The 18367-nt window shown below is 37.9% G+C and overlaps 1 protein-coding gene across 1 annotated transcript in view; it reads right to left on the reverse strand.

The window, feature by feature from the left end:
• Positions 1 to 18367, reverse strand: part of LOC108544915 (phosphatidylinositol 3,4,5-trisphosphate-dependent Rac exchanger 2 protein-like) — a 164636-nt gene that overhangs the window by 6475 nt on the left and 139794 nt on the right. The window contains 5 exon segments of the mRNA XM_017896328.1: positions 7088 to 7249; positions 9701 to 9885; positions 13129 to 13184; positions 13186 to 13244; positions 16186 to 16322. Coding sequence (XP_017751817.1) covers positions 7088 to 7249; positions 9701 to 9885; positions 13129 to 13184; positions 13186 to 13244; positions 16186 to 16322 — 599 coding nt within the window.

Below are 18367 nucleotides of genomic sequence, written 5' to 3' on the forward strand. Positions count from 1 at the left end.
AGTTACCCGATTTTCCAGGTGTTGTGTGTCTCAGTTCCCCTGGCTAGGAAAAGGGATTCCCTTCCCCCTTGCACTTCCCAGGTGAGGCGATGCCTCGCCCTGCTTCAGCTCTGGCTGGTCAGGCTGCAGCAGCTGACCAGCACCGATTGTCTGGCACTCCCTAGTGAGATGACCCCAGTACCTCAGTTGAAAATGCAGAAATCACCAGTCTTCTGTGTCGCTCACGCTGGGAGTTGGAGACTGGAGCTGTTCCTATTCAGCCATCTTGCTCCACCCCCACTGTCTAACTTTTCTAGATTCAATTCAAGAATATCAAAATTCACATTTCATAAATAAAGCTCACCATTAGAACAGGGACTGTCTTATATGTATATGTGTACATTATGTATATATGTGATATATACACACACACATGTACAATGTGTGTATTAAACTATGTCTTCAAATCACGTGTCAGAAGCTGTGTAGCTCAGCCATGTGCCAGTGCACAGTAGAAGTCTAATTGGAACTGAATTGAAATGCAGGAAATTATTAACAAAATGATGAGCAAATTTAATAATAATGGATAGTGAACATTTATCCTAAACTTTTTTTAAAGAAAGGAATTTAGAGAACTCCTGACCTATCCCATCACTTTACTAATAAAGAAACGGTGACTCAGAGGCTCATGTGGGACATAGAATTTAAGGCTAGATGCAAAAACCTTTTTCAGTCAAAAGTTCTTTTCCACTGTTGTTGCAGGATAAAAGTCTCACAAGGCACCCATGGCACAAACAAAGGCACAGAAATCAATTTTATTGGGTAACAGCATCCACCATAATAGGAAGTTATGCTTCTCTTGCCTTCTTCCATTTTAAACAATTATCCATCCATTCAAAAGCAAGAAGAGAGGCATCTATTCCAGACTCTGTGCTCAATGCTGGAGATATAGCCCTTGCCCTCCTGGAGTTCACAGTCTAGTAGACAACACAGAAAAAACAATGCAATACTATTGCTATATGCAGCAATTGTTTATTGCAATTATTAGGTTGTAGCAAAAGTGATTGCGGTTTTTGCCATTAAAAGTAATGGCAATGTGCCATATATATAATCCAAGTGCCATATATATAATACAGTAATGCATTGCTTAACAATGTGGATGCATTCTGAAAAATGCACCATTAGGTGCATCTATCTGAACATAGAAAAAGTAGAGTCAAAATATAGTATTATAATATTATGGGACCACCATTTATATATATATGATCTGTCATTGACTGAAATATTATGAAGCACATGATTGTATATATGCAATCATATAATACACGTAAAGGCCAAATAATTAGAAATTTTGTTACAAGCTGAAAAGGAAGTGAACGGGGTGATGTCACGAAGTATTAATGGAATGATCGGGGAGAGCTGGCAGAAGATTCCCTTGCTAGGGGGACTGGCTTTCCAACTTGTAGCTCAATACAAATGATGTGAATATAGAATGCCCCCTGCCCGTATGTAGGAAGGGCTGTGTACTATGTCTAAAGGTGCCTGAACTGTTCCAAAGGGTAAGAGTCAGACAGAGGCCCTCTCTGCTAAGATCAGTTCTTGAGAAGGAAGGTCCTCAGGAATGCAGTGCTGTCTTCCATCCTGGGATATTCCTAAGACAGGAGGAGGCAGCAGGAGGAACCCCATAGTCACAGGTACCGGAAATGTGCTGCTTACACTGTGAAGATCAAAACTGTGCTCCCAGACAGCATGCCATGCTGTGAAACTGTAAGACCTTTCTGAAACTCGAACCTAAAATAAGGAAGGTACAGTTCATGGATTGACGGTGGTTCGTGCATGAGAACATGCTGATTGTGCAAATGGCCCTGTAAACATCAACCTGCCTATCTTTTTAGCAACATCAAAGGAAACACTGAACTCATTAATCTGCTTTGGAGAAACTCCCAGGGAAAGGTTAAAAAAAAAAAAAAAAAGTATTTTCCCCAAATAAAAACTGCAATTTTGCAATAAAGAAATGCACAGGGTGGGTGTGGAGAGAGGTGCATTGGGAGGGACAGGACTTTAGATATACTATGGATACTACAAGCCCAAACTTACTGTCACCTTTATTCATTTATCCAACCATGACTTCTGGAAGGCTCTTTGTGCATCAGGCACTGTCCTCAGCATGTCGGGGAACATCAGTAAACAAAACAAAGATTCCTGCCTTCCGGGAGGTTACATTCTAGTGAGAGGAGAGGTCAACAGCAAATACGGTAAGTAGAGTCAAAATATAGTAATTATGTAATGTTGATAGATAGTAAATGTAACTGAAAACAAAATTGAGCAGCATAAGAGGGTTCGAAGTTTCAGAGGTGAACTGAAGAATGGGTTACCAATTGTAACCAGGATGATCAGAACGGGCCTTACTGAAGCTGACATTTAAGCAGTCCGGAAGGAGGGGGAAGTTAGAAATGTGAGCATCTGGAAAGGGGTCATTTCTAGCAGAGGGAACAGCCAGTGCAAAGCCACAGGACTGGTATATCCAAGGAGCATCAAGAAAACCAGTGTGACCAGAGCAGCAGTGAGAGGGAGGCAGAGGAGGCAGGATTGGAGAAGCAATGCAGGGAGGGAGGGCACAGATGCTGAAGGCCATTGAAAGGACTTGGCTTTGACCATGAGTGAAGGGTATAGACACTCAGGACAACTGTGAGTTGGCCAGGAGCAACGAGGTGACGACTTACAGAAGAGAGATGGCAGTGGCTCACCCAAGGCCACCAGCAGTAGAGGTAGGGAGGAAAGGCTACATGGTTGAAGGTAAAGCCACAAGAATGGTATGAGAGAAAGGGAAGTGAAGAGTGTATTCAAGGTTTTAGGCTGAGCAATGGGAAGGATGGGCATAAGCCCAAGAAAGAGAAGGCAGCAAAGAAAAGGCAAACTGCAGGGGCACTGGGGTGGGGCAGGGAAGGGTCAAGAGCTGATTTGGAACATGTGAAGCGTGAGATATTGATTAAACCCAGTTGCAGAGGTCAAACGGGCCGGGACCCTGAATGAGATCACCAGGGGATTGAGAATGGAGAGAGAGAAAGAGAAGACAAGAGTCCTGAGCCCTGGAGTTTTATGAAGGAAAGGGGAGGGAAGAAAAGGAGGACCAGCTAGGATACCACAAAGGAGTCCCCACAAGAAAGGCCAAAAACTAGGCATATGTGGGGTCACAGAGAACTGCCAAGTAGAGGTTTACGGTCAACTGCATCAGATCCCACTAAGACAAGGAATGCTATCAGGACAGTCAATAGACTTTGGCAAAATACAGCCATTTCAGTTACATGGAGGGGAGTAGAGGCCCACTGGAGTGTGCTGAGGGTAATGAAGGTGAGACAGCAGTTATAGACAGCCTTTTCCAGGACAGAGATCAAAGAAAGGGAACAGTATGGAGTAGGGGAGGGCTATTTCTTTTTAATGTAGGTGATATAAAGCATATTTCTACACTGACAGGAATTAACAATTTCTGGAGATAGAACTTCAGGTTTTTAACGCATTGGTAGTTAATTCATGAATTATTGACTAGAGCAGTATATTTTAATCCAATTATAGTCACTTAACTAAAAGAAATAATACAATGGTAAGCTATTATTTTGCAGATAGCTTCCTATTTCAATTAAGCACAAAACCTTTTGGCATGGGGTTATGAAAGTTTCGTATTGTACCCTTTTGAGGGAAGGGGACGTGGGGAAGACTTTTTCTCGCAATCTTCCCAGTCCATATATCAGTGTGAGGGTTACATGGCATGAATAAGTAAGGAGGGACTTCAGACATTCAAAGGAAGACTTCCAGTTCCTGCATGTAATATTTCTGTGTAAACAGGAACTATCTCTTGAATGTATATTAAATATTTCTATCTAGAAAGTATCCCCAATACCCAAAATAAGCCCAATTATGGAATTATTCTAAAGCAGAAGAACGACTGTAAAGCTAAAAAGTGTTTCCAGGACAATTTAGGGAGAAAGCATTCCTCCCTACAGGGCATAATTTTACATCTGAATTGTCCTCAAATCCTGCTCCACAGAGAAAAAAGTCTCGCTTAGGATTCATTCAGGTCTTCACTAAGGTCTGACCAGGCTTCACACGCGTGCCAAAAAACATCTGTGGCCTGTACAACCAGCCATGAAATCTATTATAATTGCAGCAGCCTTACTATAGAAGCTATAGCAATCAACTGGTTTCTATTTTTAAAACCTAAAACTTTCAGAGTCAAAATAAGGTAAAGCCAGCATCTTTGAGATTTTAGTTTCTATGGATACATTTTATTTCACAAAAAGAAGAGTGCTGAAGCCTTCATCAGGAAGGAAAATATGTTTCTAATAATAGTTTTAAAGTATATGTGTGAAAATTAAAAATCTATATTCGCAAATGCTATGGGTTCTGTTGACATGCATTTGATACATAAATGGAGCTAATCTTACATGACCTATTAGGGCTACGATCTTAGGCACCTAAATCTTATTCAAATTGAAAAGATCCTTGCAATATTTTCTTGCTAACCTTGATTCTCTATCTAATGAGAAAACCAGTTATTTTAAATATGTTTATGGCCAAATGGGATGATGACAAGGATAACCTTTAAAGCATATAGGCCCTAGGTGACTACATGTCTCTTTTTTATTTCTAAATTAAACATAAACACAAGTGAGACTCATTCCATAGGAACCTAGTCTGTTAGTTGCCACCTACGTGACCTTAAGCAAATTCTTAATCTCCCGAAAAAAAAGAGGCAGTATGAGAGAAGAGTCCATACACATGACTGTTTTGATACTCAAGTAACAATAATGTACATAAAAGAGCTTTCTGCAATTTGGTGACATTATTTTTATCATCTAACATCACTGCTCATTAGCCTGTCCATCTGTGCCTTAAAAGCTTCTAGGATCTTAGTTACTCATGAGTAAATGGAACACACTTCTCACCTTCCAGGGTGACGTTTTTGAGGATCTCCAACATTTGTTTAAGCCTGTGTTCTCTTGGTCCTTATTCTTAATCTGCTGCATCAATTTGCTAACTAATATACCCTGATCCTAAGATTATGTTTGTTTATATAGTTTACCATTTTCCATGTACACTTCTGTAAGCTACTTCCACTTTTTTATTGCATGAAAGAATGAAGAGAGGAAAGCAGGAAGAAAGCAAAAGAGAAATGTCCCAGCCATGGTGACCAGTTTGACACCCAGACTCTGCCTGAACCTGTATCACACCTTCTTGTACAAATCCATTTCTAAAGTAGAACAACACTCTTTTTCAAAATTTCTTCAAAAGGAGAATACTGATTTGCATTTGTGCAGCAGTTTTTTGCATTTGTTTAGACCTTTTACTTCAATTTTACTTCAAAGCACTGTTACATTTCATAGAGAAATGAGAAGTAAGAAAAGTATCTTCTGTCCTTCAACTCCAACAAGGTACATTCCATGGAATCTTCCCCAAACTCAAATAGGTGAACTGAACCAGCAGCCATGAAAAGCAGATTAACAAAAGTAGCAGGTAAGCAGTGACCCTGAACATTAGTTTTCTTCACGTGAATAACTTTTAAAAAGATACAACATGTAATGCAAACTCAACTCAACAACCCAACCATTACAGGAATTGTTTAAAGGAAAAAATCATGATCTCTTTTCCCTTGACCCATTCAGTTTAGGTAACCAATGTTGTGAGTCCCTTGGTTATTAATTTACATACATCCCTATTCTCATGCAGTCAAATATAGACATAGATGGACTTATTTTAATTACCATATCAAGAACATAAAACACATATACTTAACACATATTCATATACATTGAGATAAAGAATATTATCTAGTATGGCTGACCAAATTTTAAGCAACCAACTTCATTTGGAGGGAAATCATTTAATCAATTAGTCTTTTATTGGTATAAATAGAAATAATTTTTAAACTTGTTTTAGCATGTGTTTTGGAGATGAATTCCCATTAATTCTACCTTTAAAATATGTCCCCAAATTCATCTAATGATTTTGTCTCCTTCATCTTCAATGTAGTCCAAGCCATCAGCATCACTCAACTGGGCCACTGCAACAGCTTCCTACTGGTCTCTACTTCTCCATTTCTGCCCCCTTGCAATCCATTCCTACAAAAGCATGATCTTTCAAAAGCCTAAATCAGATGAAGTCATCTGCCTGCTTAAAACCTTCCAACTGGTTTTCATTAATATAATAATAAAATCCAAACTCCTTCCCAAGTCCCAAAATGTACAGGAGCTGCCACAGCTCTTCACAACTGGCCCTGTCTAAGCCTCTGACCTTAAGCCTGGCCACCAACCTCTGGTGACCCTGGCCTTCTTTCTGCTTTGGGGCCTCAGTTACCAGCTGTTCCTTCTCCCTGGAGGCTTCTCTTTCCAACTGAAAGGGAGAGTTCTACTTGTCATGCAGATACACGCTTTCTCATAAGGGGCTTTCTGTAGCCACAGGGCCAAAGGATCAACCTGGCACTTAAACCATACTTCCCTATTTTGATTTCCTCATAATTCTTCTTAATATTTGATTCCCCCCACTTTGTAGGGATTTATTTACTTCTTTGCTGTCTCTCCCACTTGAATGTGAGCACCATGAGAGGAGAGAAATTGTCTCCTTCCCTGCTGTATTCCTGGAACCTAGAACAGTACTTGGCACATAGAGGGTGCCTAATAAATGTATCTCAAATGAATGACTTAATTTTTAGAAGCCCACAGTCCATGCACTTTCTGATTGAGGGTTTTCATTCTCTTAGTTGGGAGAAAAGGAAAGAAGAACTATAGTATAATTTTAAATTTTGACTTCAGAATTAGGTGGTCTGCATTCAATGGCCAGCTCTATCTTTTACTAGAAAATAATTTAATTCTTTAGGCCTCAGTTACTATATTTTGAAGATGCGGGACAGTAACATAACTTACAAGTTTGCAAAGATCAAATGAGGTAATGGATGTTAAGGCATTTTAAAAACTCTAAAATGTTATATAATGTTATCATTTCAGTAAAATGGTACCTAACAAATATGTAAAGAAAATTTCAAGAATTGATTTAAATTTGACATTTAAATAATAATCTCAACAATAATTATGTGTAAAATCAATAGAACCCTTACCTTTTTATAACTGGATATTCTCTGACATATGTGTTCAATTCTTTCACTGCAAAGGGCACTGAATTTACTCTGAAGGTCAGTAGGAATCACTTCATTTAGAGAATTTAGGCTGGTGCAGTTTTGTACAAAATGCTCATCACTTTTAGCCAGGGCTTCAAGAATCTGCAATGACAAACACACATGTACACCCACACACACAAACACACATACAGACACACACATAGAAAAACAAAACAAAACAAGAAGAAAAATTTCAAAAGTAGCCACATCAAATTTTTGTAAGTTAACAATACAGGGCAACTTTCCTATTTTGCTCTCTGGGTAGCTGCCAGGGAATTTCTACCTTCAGTCAGGCACTGTCAGTGAAGTGATCTGACCTGTCTGTCTGAAATTTCAGGTTTTTCTTCTGCTAACTATAGGAGCCTGCTTGGTGAGGCAACTGGTCTTCAACGACTCCCTGCTGGATACATCAGTACATTCTGATGTGGGACACTTCTATATTTTAGTTAGAGTGACTCAGAACATTTTTTTTCTCAATTTGGTAGAACAAGAAACATAAAGCAATCCAATATCATGCTTGTCACTTAGAGTCTAGCAAATGCAGAAAGAAAATATTTGACAACTGCTTGCTGAAGAAATGAATAAATGAAGTTATTTCAGTACGGTAGAAATTAATGTTACTTGCAGCATCTGAGGTCTTGCTGATAAAAGCATTAGATAAAAGTATTTATGTGATGTTTTCAATTAGTAAACTCTTTTGACTATTTGAATCAATTGTAATAACATTTGTTGGTGGGGAAGGTGTACCATCAATCACTAAGAATTTCCAATGACCTGAGAATTAATTATGTGATTATATATAAATATATACATACGTAGCATTTCTGATTAATCAGACATTGCAAGAATAGATTATACCCATAACCAATGTTTTATGATATTCTGTGAAACACGAAATGTATATATGTTCTGGTTATTTGAGCTCCCTCACCTCCTCCACTTCCCTTTCATGCTGACTATGGGGTATGAGTTTTTATTTAATCACTAGTCTAGAACTTAGAGCTAACTTTATCATTAGCAGTGTGACCTTGGCTACATTTCTTACTTGACTGACTTTTCTTCATGTGTAAAATCCAAGTGATATTTGCAATACTAATTTATATGTTGTCCTGTGTAGAATAATCCATGTAATTCTGCAAACTTGAAATAGCTGGAAAATGAGAAAATAATTATAATATCCTGGTTTCAAACTTTTACATGGATCCCATTAATACTATAATGTAGACGGGAAGAGACTGCATTTTAAAAATACATATTTTAGATATCAGTAGATACATATAGAAGTACAATATCATCAGAATGATGAGATTTTTAAAAAGTTAACTTTCAGAATATAAAACTCAAAGACAAAATAATTATTTTAAAATAGTTCATTTAGATGTCTATATTATTTCCTCCTGCTAAAATTTTAAAATACATGATAGAAATGCTACATCTATCTCAACTATTCATATTTTAAACAACAATTCAAACAGAGAAACAGAGAAATAAAGGTAGGAAAGTTACATCTCATTTTTCTTACTTGTAATATCTGAATTCTTATAGAATATAGAGCCATATGAAACACTAAATCCAACACCTGTGGAGGATACAGTAGGAGTCTGCTGGATTTCCCATGAAAAGCCAGCAGTTGCCTCTTTACCATGTATTTTATTCATTTGGATAAAGGCTCCCTTCCTTCGTCTCCATCTTGTTTCAGCCTAGGCACCTTTGCAAAGGTGATGTCTTTTCCAAATGAGAATTACATAAATATCAGAGGATCTATTCATAAACTGATCTCTACAGTTCCCGAAATTTTATGAAATAAACATGGCACTTGCCAAATTTGAAATTTCTCATAATGTATTTCACGACTTTGAATACTCTTCAGAGGATTATGTACATTAAAAAAAAAGCAGCATCTGTCATGAAAACCATCTAAATTGTATTCACAATAATGAATTCACAGACACAGCAAACTTAATAAATGCTGAAGTCCTTGCCATATCAATGAACACCTGCCTAAGCAAGGGTTTCATCTAACTTAACACTGTGCTCTGAAAGGATCAATAAAAGGAAGTTGTATGTATACCAAATAGTGGAGGAGGGGGAGAAAAATAAGAAATTGAATGAGGCTGGGCACAGTGGCTCACGCCTGTAATTCCAGAACTTTGGAACGCCAAAGTGGCTGGATCACTTGAGGTCAGGAATTTGAGACCAGCCTGGGCAACATGATGAAACCACGTCTCTACTAAAAATAAAAAAATTAGCTGGGCATGGTGGTGTTCCCTGTAATACCACCTACCCTACTTGGGAGGCTGAGGCATGAGAATCGCTTGAACCCGGGAGGCGGATGTTGCAGTGAGCAGAGCTCATACCACTGCACTCCAGCCTGGGTGACAGAGAGACACTCTGTCTCAAGAAAAAAAAAAAAAAAAAGAAGAAGAAGAAGAAGTTTGAATGAGCTGACAGCTGCAACATGTATAGCTATTTTGTTTTTTTAAGTGAAGGAGGGGAGGATTTCAGTTCCTTTATTTAGAACAAAAAATCTTATTTCTTCAGCATCACTCCTACCTTGGCAGTTAAGCTGAAGAAACCTTTAGGCTCAATCATCTTTTCCACCACATTGCACTTGATGCCAGCTGTGCTGTCATACTCATATACGACACCATACTCCAGGTGGACATTGTCCACTGTCAGACTCACATGCTCCTTCTTCCCGTCAATGATGGCCATAGTGTTGAATTTGTCAATAACCTCTGGAATAAAGACAATTGTAATTCAGCAAATTCATGAAGAGTTTGTTAATCTCCTCAGATAATTTTGTGTCTCTTTAAATAATTTTTAAAGAGTTCTTTAAGGGATGGTTAAATCTGATGTGTTAAATGAAGCATCTATTCTTGTTAACATTTTAAAAAATAACATTTCAAGAAAAGCATATGCTTGAGTGATCCACACCTCAGCACTCTAACATGACTAGTCTTATCTTTGTATATCTACTTCAATCTGTGGACCATATGTCTACCTATTTATACCAATATAAATACTATACATAAATTTTTTTTATTAAAGACATGTATGACTTCTTAAAGTCAGGATTTCTAAAACTGCCTTGAATGTTGTATGAACATTTTCTCAAAGCAGGAAAAAAATCCATAAAGAAGGCCATATTGAAGAAGCAGAAAGGAGATGCAAGAATCATTTTATTTTGGCAGGCAGGGTGCCTGCAGTTTCCCAAACAGCATCTTACAGAGAGGGCTCATTGAGAAAATTTCTCATTGTTCACTATAATAAAATTTCCATCTAAAATGTCTGCCTATAGTTTTTTAGCCTACATAAGGTACATCAGCTGGTGAAAAATACCTAAAATCTCAAGTAAGAAACTCCTGGGAAACCTAATAATAATTAAATAAACAAAACTAGAATATTACTTTACTTAGAATGACAAAGCCCGAAAATAGCATAAACAGTAAATATTAAATAAGTAAAGTAGAATATTGATTTATCTTAAAGTAACTAAGTCCTAGAATAGCTACAAATCAATTTCCAGAGCATTACAGCAATCAATCTACCTTTCAACGTGGCACCAAGGTTGATTTATTCCAAATTAGGAATATAAACCTCAGAATAAGGTCCTGAGATTTGTCCTATTTTAGATAAATATTATATATTACCATAACAACCTTATTGCTCCAATGATTTGAGATGTTTCTGATACCACCCATGACTTGGGTAGCATCCAACAAGTGGCCTTCCAGGAGTGCAGAGAAAATAGCTTTTCCTAAGTACCCCCCATATGATCAGTGTGTATAGGGAATATACAATAAGAAACATATGCTGGGCGCCATGGCTCATGCCTGTAATCCCAACAGTCAGGGAGGCCAAATGGGAGGCTCATTTAAGCTCAGGAGTTTGAGACCAGCCTGGGCAACACGGCAAGACCTTGTCTCTATCAAAAATCAAAAACATTAGCCAGGCATGGTGGCATGCGCAGGTAGTCCCAGCTACTGGATGGGGTAGGGAACTGATGGCGGATCCCTTTAGCCCAGAAATTAGAGGCTGCAGTCAACTATAATCACACCGCTGCACTACTGCAGTCCAGCCTGGGTGACAAAGACAGACTCCGGAAAAAAAAAAAAAAAAAAAAAAAAAAAAAAAAAGAAGAAGAAAAGAAAATTAAAGGAAAGAAAAGAAAAGAAAGAAAGAAATATATGTATCTAGGTATTTGGCCTCATTCCTAAAATAAAGCTTTTAAATCCTTGTGATTTTACTGAGTGATAGAGGTGACAGGAATGTCTTTGTTATTTATAACAAGCCCCTTTAGAACATAACTGAGTTTATGTGAATGAGGTGGCACTTGGTCAGCCCACAGCTAGCCTCAGGATGGGGGCTGGTTGTCAGGGTAACCAATCATGCGATTAGGGGGCTGGAGCTTTCAGCCCCACCCCTGAACCTCCGGGGAGGGGAGAGAGGTTAGAGTTCAAGTTCAGTCACCAATGGCTAATGATTTAATCAATCATGTCTAAGGAACGGAACCTCCATAAAAATCCCTAAAGGACAGGGATCGGAGAGCTTCTGAGTGAATGAATTTACCCGCATGTCTGGAGGGTGGCTCACTCCAACCCCTCACAGAGCTTCCCACCACAGAGCTCGGTGCTCAGCACTCTTCCAGACATCATCTTATTTATCTCTTCATCAGGTTTTTCATTTCTTATCCTTTATAATAAACCAGTGTTTGTAAGTTTCTGGGTTCCCTGAGCTGTTCTAGCAAATAACTGAACCCGAGGAAGGGATGTGGCAACCCCCTGAATATATAGCCAATTGGTCAGAAATACAGGTGAAAGCCTGGGACATGTAACAGGCACCTGAAATGGGGGCAACCTTGTGGGACTGATCCCCTAACCTGTGTGTCTGTGCTAATGCCTGGCTTTACAACTGAGATGAATTGCAGGACACCCAGTTGGTGTTAGGAGATTTGGGGAACTGGTTGGTATGGGGAAAACCCCACACACATAGGGTGTCAGAAGGGTTGTGAATGAAAACACCTCAGAACAGGTAATTCTTCTCCAGCTGTGCTGATTGGGAGGAACCTAAAAGTGTAATAAAAAATACCAGAGACATCCACCAATAATGAGTGGAAAGACACCAAGAAAATATAAGAGGTGATTCATGGGCTTCTGTGAAAAAGTTTTGAAACAATAATTTAAGGTATTTGTCAATTGCAGACATAAATGTAATTGCCTCAGTCACCCTTGGTAAAGAAGCCACTGAATAGAGCCATTTGCTGGTTTACTCCATTGAGGAAACAGAACTGATAACCGTCCTTATCAAAAGATCACTCTCTCTCTCCGTCTCTTTTTCTCTCTCATTTTCACACTACTAGTTTGCTCCTTTCCTTATTGTCAATGTTAGAATACAGTAAAAGTAAAAAAAGAATCTTCTAGATCAGGGCTTCTCAAATTTTAATATGCACACAAATCAAATCTAGTTAAAATGAGGATTCTGATTCAGTAGATCTGGGGTACAACTGAGATTCTGCATTTCAGTCTAGCTCCCAGGCAATGTTGACACTGCTGCTCTGTGAGGCACACTGGAGGTCAGGTCTAAACAACACTGAAACTCCGAAACAACGAAACACGTAATAACCTGGGTTTGAATCCTCACTCTACTACTTAACTAGTTTGAGCAAGTCCCTTAACCTATATAGGCTTTAGTGTTTTCTCCCCTCAAAAAAGAATGATGATACTCATTTCCATTTTATGAGATGTTCTTTTTTGATGACTAAGTGAGGTAGTCCATAACAACACTTCATAAAGTGCCTAACAAATAGAATTTGCCAGCTACTAGCTATTATTACTTATGCATTTGACAGACAACTGTTTGGTGATAATGACTTAAGAATGTGGCTTCAACACGTACAGGACCTTCAATATTTGGGAGTAGGCACAGGCACAGTGGAAAAGAACACCATAAGCATATGAAGAGGAAAAGAGGAAACCTACCTTCTACTTTACAGTCAAAAGCATCCCCTGCTTCATCTCCAGGGGCTTGGAGTGAGATTTTGAAGGTCTTCTTGAGCACTCTCAATGCTATTATAAACCCATTGGATGGAATCTTGCTGGAAATGAGGAGGGAAAGAAATCTCAGAGGTAGTAGTGCTTCCGAAAATGCATGCCCATTTCACAAACCTGCTTCAAAAGGAGACTTGACCTTATTTATTCCTCTAGCTTCTTTAAAAATAGTAAAATTTGAAAGAGAGATACAATTAACATCAGAAACTAATAAAAACTCAAGGACAATTATATTGTTTAACAAACATTCTTTCGTTCTTCTTTCCTTTCTTCTCTTCTCTTCTCTTCTATTTTATTCTCTTTTCTTTTTTCTTTTCTTTTCTTTTCTTTTTTTCTTAGATGGAGCTTCCCTCTTATTGCCCAGGCTGGAGTGCAATGGTACAATCTCGACTCACCACAACCTCGGCCTCCCTAGTTCAAGCAATTCTCCTGCCTCAGCCAACCAAGGAGCTGGGACCACAGGCATGCACCACCACGCCTGGCTAATTTTGTATTTTTAGTAGAGACAGGATTTCTCCATGTTGGTCAGGCTGATCTCAAACTCCTGACCTCAGGTGATCCACCTGCCTTGGCCTCCCAAAGTGCTGGGATTACAGGCGGGAGCCACCACACCTGGCCTAACAAACTGACTTTTTAAAGCTTCAAGTTTTATCTTCCAAGATATGTTCCAAAGATGTATGTTTTTAAATAGGATATATTCCCAAATGTCTTACTTAAATGTTTCAAGTATATCTTAATTAAGTTATAAATCACATTTTAAAATAATCAAATGTGGCTGGGCATGGTGACTCATACTTGTAATCTCAGCACTTTGGGAGGCTGAGATGGGAGGATTGCTTGAGCCCAGAAGTTCAAGACCAACCTGAGCAACGTAGTGAGACCCCATCTCTTATTAACAAGACAGCAAAATAAAACAATTGTGAGATGGACAGTTGTCTGATGAATCAATTATCTATAATGGTACAAATCATTTACATGTTCTCCTAATAGTCAGATATATTCTAATACATTTACTGCTATTATAGAATCAAACAAAAATGAAAATTGGAAGGACATCATTCATCTCATTGGTCAACTATCTTTTAATCCTTCCAAATAAAAAAAATCATCCTATTTTAAGGGCAATTTCCTTAAAATTATCCTATATTTTAACAGCAGTTCCAGTCTCATTTAGAGAAATGAGAGAGATGAGCTGACTCTCAAACAAATGCTTCAAGAGTTGCATTACTTTAAGGTTTATAGATTTTCTAGATAAGATGTTAAATCAAATTAAACTGCATTACTGAAGTATGATACAATATGTATTATCTATTTGTTTTGTATTAGCTTCTCAAGTGTGCCTAATTACTATATTGCTACAAATCACTAAAATGCTAATTAATATTTGATCATTCCATTACATCTTGGTGCCCTGTTGTGGCCACCAACGAGCCACATTGCTTAGTTTCCCACATTGACCCTGGGCTTGGCCACACGATTTGACTTGTCCAAAGGGATACTAGCAAGCACAGTCTAAGCAGGTTTATCACTTGTAATGTTCCCTCTTAAAATTCAGACACCATGCAGAAAAAAAAAAACCTGCTAGAGACTGGAAAGAGAGGTGGAGGGTGACCTGCCCCATGGAAACCGAGGCCTCAGACAGGGGAAGCAAAGGTGCCCACTCGGGTCCCAGCAGAATGCAGCCACGTCAGTAACCTCATAGGAACCACCCCACAGCTGCCCCATAGAATCAAGACAAATAGTCCATTATCATTGTTTTAAGCCACTAAGTTTTGGAGTGGTCTATTTTGCGGCAATGGATATCTGGAAGAGCGTGTTAGTGGATTTTTCTGTCCATTTATTGCTTTTCTTTAATTATTTCACTGATCAACACCTCTATAAGATGGTAGGCAGGGAAAATAAAAAGAAATGAAATTCAAATTGATCTGTCTGCTTGTTAACATTCTGGTAGAAGAGAAAAGATTTGATCATTTCAGAGGAGACTTTAAACATTCATTCTATAATATAGTTCAACAAATATTTATCAAGCTACTATCAACCAGAGTAACCTATGAGCCCATGTATAACTTCCAATTTGCTATGCTAGATCTGACCTTCTTATTAAGTAAAACTGATCACCTACTTTCATGTGGATTCAGTGTTTTGCAGGCCATCAGCAATGGCTTATGAGAAAATGGCCATTCATCTTCCGGGTTTGGAGACAGTCACATCCTCAGATCCAGAAATGAATACTTCATTATGCATGACAGGAAAATACAGGCTTCTCCTGTAAAGTTCTGCCTGCATCTAGCTGATTAAATTGCAGGAGTTTTCTCTTATATGCCAATACTCACATTTTCTTCATAAGATAATAGCTTTGCTTATGAATTATGATTCTAATTTTAGTTTTTTGTGGCACTTGTAGATCAAAGGATAGTGTTTTACAATTTTAGATAACGCCAAGTACATTTTGGTATTTTCCTTTAAGAGATAAACACAGTTCCCTAAATACATTTTGGTATTTTCCTTTAAGAGCTAAATCCAGCTACCTAAATAAATATACCTCAGAATCAATCACAGACCTTATAAAACCCATAATTTTTATTTTTTCACAGAAGTCTTCTAATAAAGAGTATAAGTATTTATGGTTCATACATACAGACACAGACACAATGATCATTATGTATTCTAAAGCAATCACAAGGGCCAAGAAAACAGTTCAAACCTTTGGATTTCATTTGATAAAACTCGTATCTCAATGAAAATGAAAGTACCCCAGATCACTTTTTAAACAGATGGCAGTACTGTAATAATAAAATGTAACCATTTAAACACGATCAATTATAATTAATTATGCAGATAAAGCAATCATTATGAGATTTATAATGCTGCGTTTAATTTTAAACTTAAAATTGGAAACCACAAACATCTCTGGCACTATCCCACCTCGCCCCTTATGTCTTTATGCAAGTAGTCACTCAGATCCAGATTACCCGAAGGGCCACTTACCTTCATTGGCCGCCTGTACTTCCTGCAGGCTGTAACGTGTGCAATGACACTGGCATGTGTCTCTTTGCTTACATTGATTCCATTCACCTTGATAATGCACTGTCCAGGGTGAAGGCCAGCTGCTGCAGCCACAGTCCCTTTAAATACAAATGGGAAAATAACCAAAAACTAATTTCAGAAATAAGATTCATTTGTATGATACACACAATTATGGAAGCAATTTTAAAATACGATCAAGGTCTACCTAGTATAATCTTGATAAACTTGGTTCTGAGAGCAATGCCCTCTCAACACTTTTCTGCTTTTTAACTTAACTTTCAAACTGTGATCAACAGAATATTTCTCACCTCCCTAAGAATTAGTTTGAAGGGATGTTGCAAAGTGACCTTTATAATACTAATCAGTTCTTTTTCCTTCCAAATGTCTAGTCAGTCTTTCTAAATATGCATATATAATGGCAAAATGAGAAGACCAGAAACATATGCCTTCCTTATCTTCCATTATTCTACAATATTTCTAAATATTCAAATAGTATTCACTTAAGTTTTTTAAAATGACAACAATTTAACATGCACATAAAACAAAATCCTTCAGAGAAAATCAAGTCAATGAGCAACTATGACTGGACTGGTTTTCCAAGAAAATAAGAGTTTGAGATATATACAAAAAGTCAGAAACAGGAGAATTAGTAGAGAACAGAATGAATGAGATAACATCACTCATCCAGTCATTTTGTTTGCATTGATACAGATTCAAATATGGAAGTAACATATCCTAACCAGTGAGCTACAGTTTCTCAGAACCTTCCAATTATTGTTGATAGTGTCATCAAATCAATATTAACAAAGTACCATTAATAAACATGTGTAATGAATACAATGCAAATAACTAATACAAATGATTACAAACTTATAAATATGTTAGAAGAGACTTCTTTTGTGACCAATGTCCCTCATAAAGAAATTATTAAACATCTCTAAGAAAATAATTTACATTCAAGAATTTATCTTTGCATTTCTTCTTAGTCCCCATAAAATTCACTCCTAGAAATGTTAAGTGGTTTTCTGCATTGAATTGAGTCTTAGGGGAAAATGGAAAATTATCAGCAGAAAGAACAGCCTGAAAAATGGCATTGCTTCCAGAAATCACCTGGCCACTTGCAAGCATCCAAGCTGTTCTGTTTGTGTGAGCTTAGAATGGGAGTGGCTGGAAGAGACAGGATTGGAGAGTTGAATAGAGCCGGACTGTGAAGTCCTTGCCTTGGCTAAGAGTCTCAACCTTGCTATAAATGGAAGACTCCAAGGGCTTCATGTCTGAAAAGCTGAATTTGTCTGTAAAGTAGGAACAAGTTCATCTTGGGATATAGGAAGCAATTTTGAGGAGTGAAAAAAAATTCATCAGGGACACATTTTAAAAAATGCTGAGTAGTAATATGTGCCCAGTAGAAGAACTGGGAGAAGCTAATTCAATAACCATGATGGTTTTTCTAGCTACAAGGGAGAAAGAGAGAGGACGTGGTTAGGCTGATGCAAGGCTTAAGTGCAGTAGCTTGGATGCAGCTGAGGGTGGGGGCCAGGGGAGCCTGGGGATGCTGGCAAGCGTGACTGCAGTGACCCACATGAGAAATCTCTTTTTCTTGTGGCAAAATTACAGTGCCAAAAAATAACCAAATATCTTTTCATTTCATACACATCTGAAAGAGAAAGCACTTGAGCATTTCTGTCTTGTACTCTTCAGAAGCAAAAAGCACAGAAACCAGATGTAGGCCAACCCCATCACTAAGCTCCAAAGATAGAACCTTGCTCTTTAAATGACATTGTAATAAGCGAAGAGGTACAGCTTGATTCACTCAGGCTTTCAGCTATTTTATAGCACTATTAACAAGAATTATTCCTTTTTGGCTTCGTGAAAATGCAGAAGATATTTGGTGTCTCAATATCCCATTTCAGTTTGACAATATTTAATGAGTTATTGAGAAGGTTTCAACTGTCTATCCATCTGCACGTTTTAGAAGTCTGAGAGAAAAAACAGGTTCCTGAAATTAGATTTTTTTAATCATACATACAATAATGAAAGTAATGTTATAACAAAGGTCTAGCTAACATGTTCTTGATAATTTGATTCTGATAAAAATGCCCTCTTAAAATCTTCTTGCCAAAGTTTTGGGTGATCACATCGAGAT

The sequence above is a fragment of the Rhinopithecus bieti genome, unplaced genomic scaffold (genome assembly GCF_001698545.2).
Source record: "Rhinopithecus bieti isolate Rb0 unplaced genomic scaffold, ASM169854v2 scaffold_27306, whole genome shotgun sequence".
In the NCBI taxonomy this organism is placed as follows: Eukaryota; Metazoa; Chordata; class Mammalia; order Primates; family Cercopithecidae; genus Rhinopithecus; species Rhinopithecus bieti.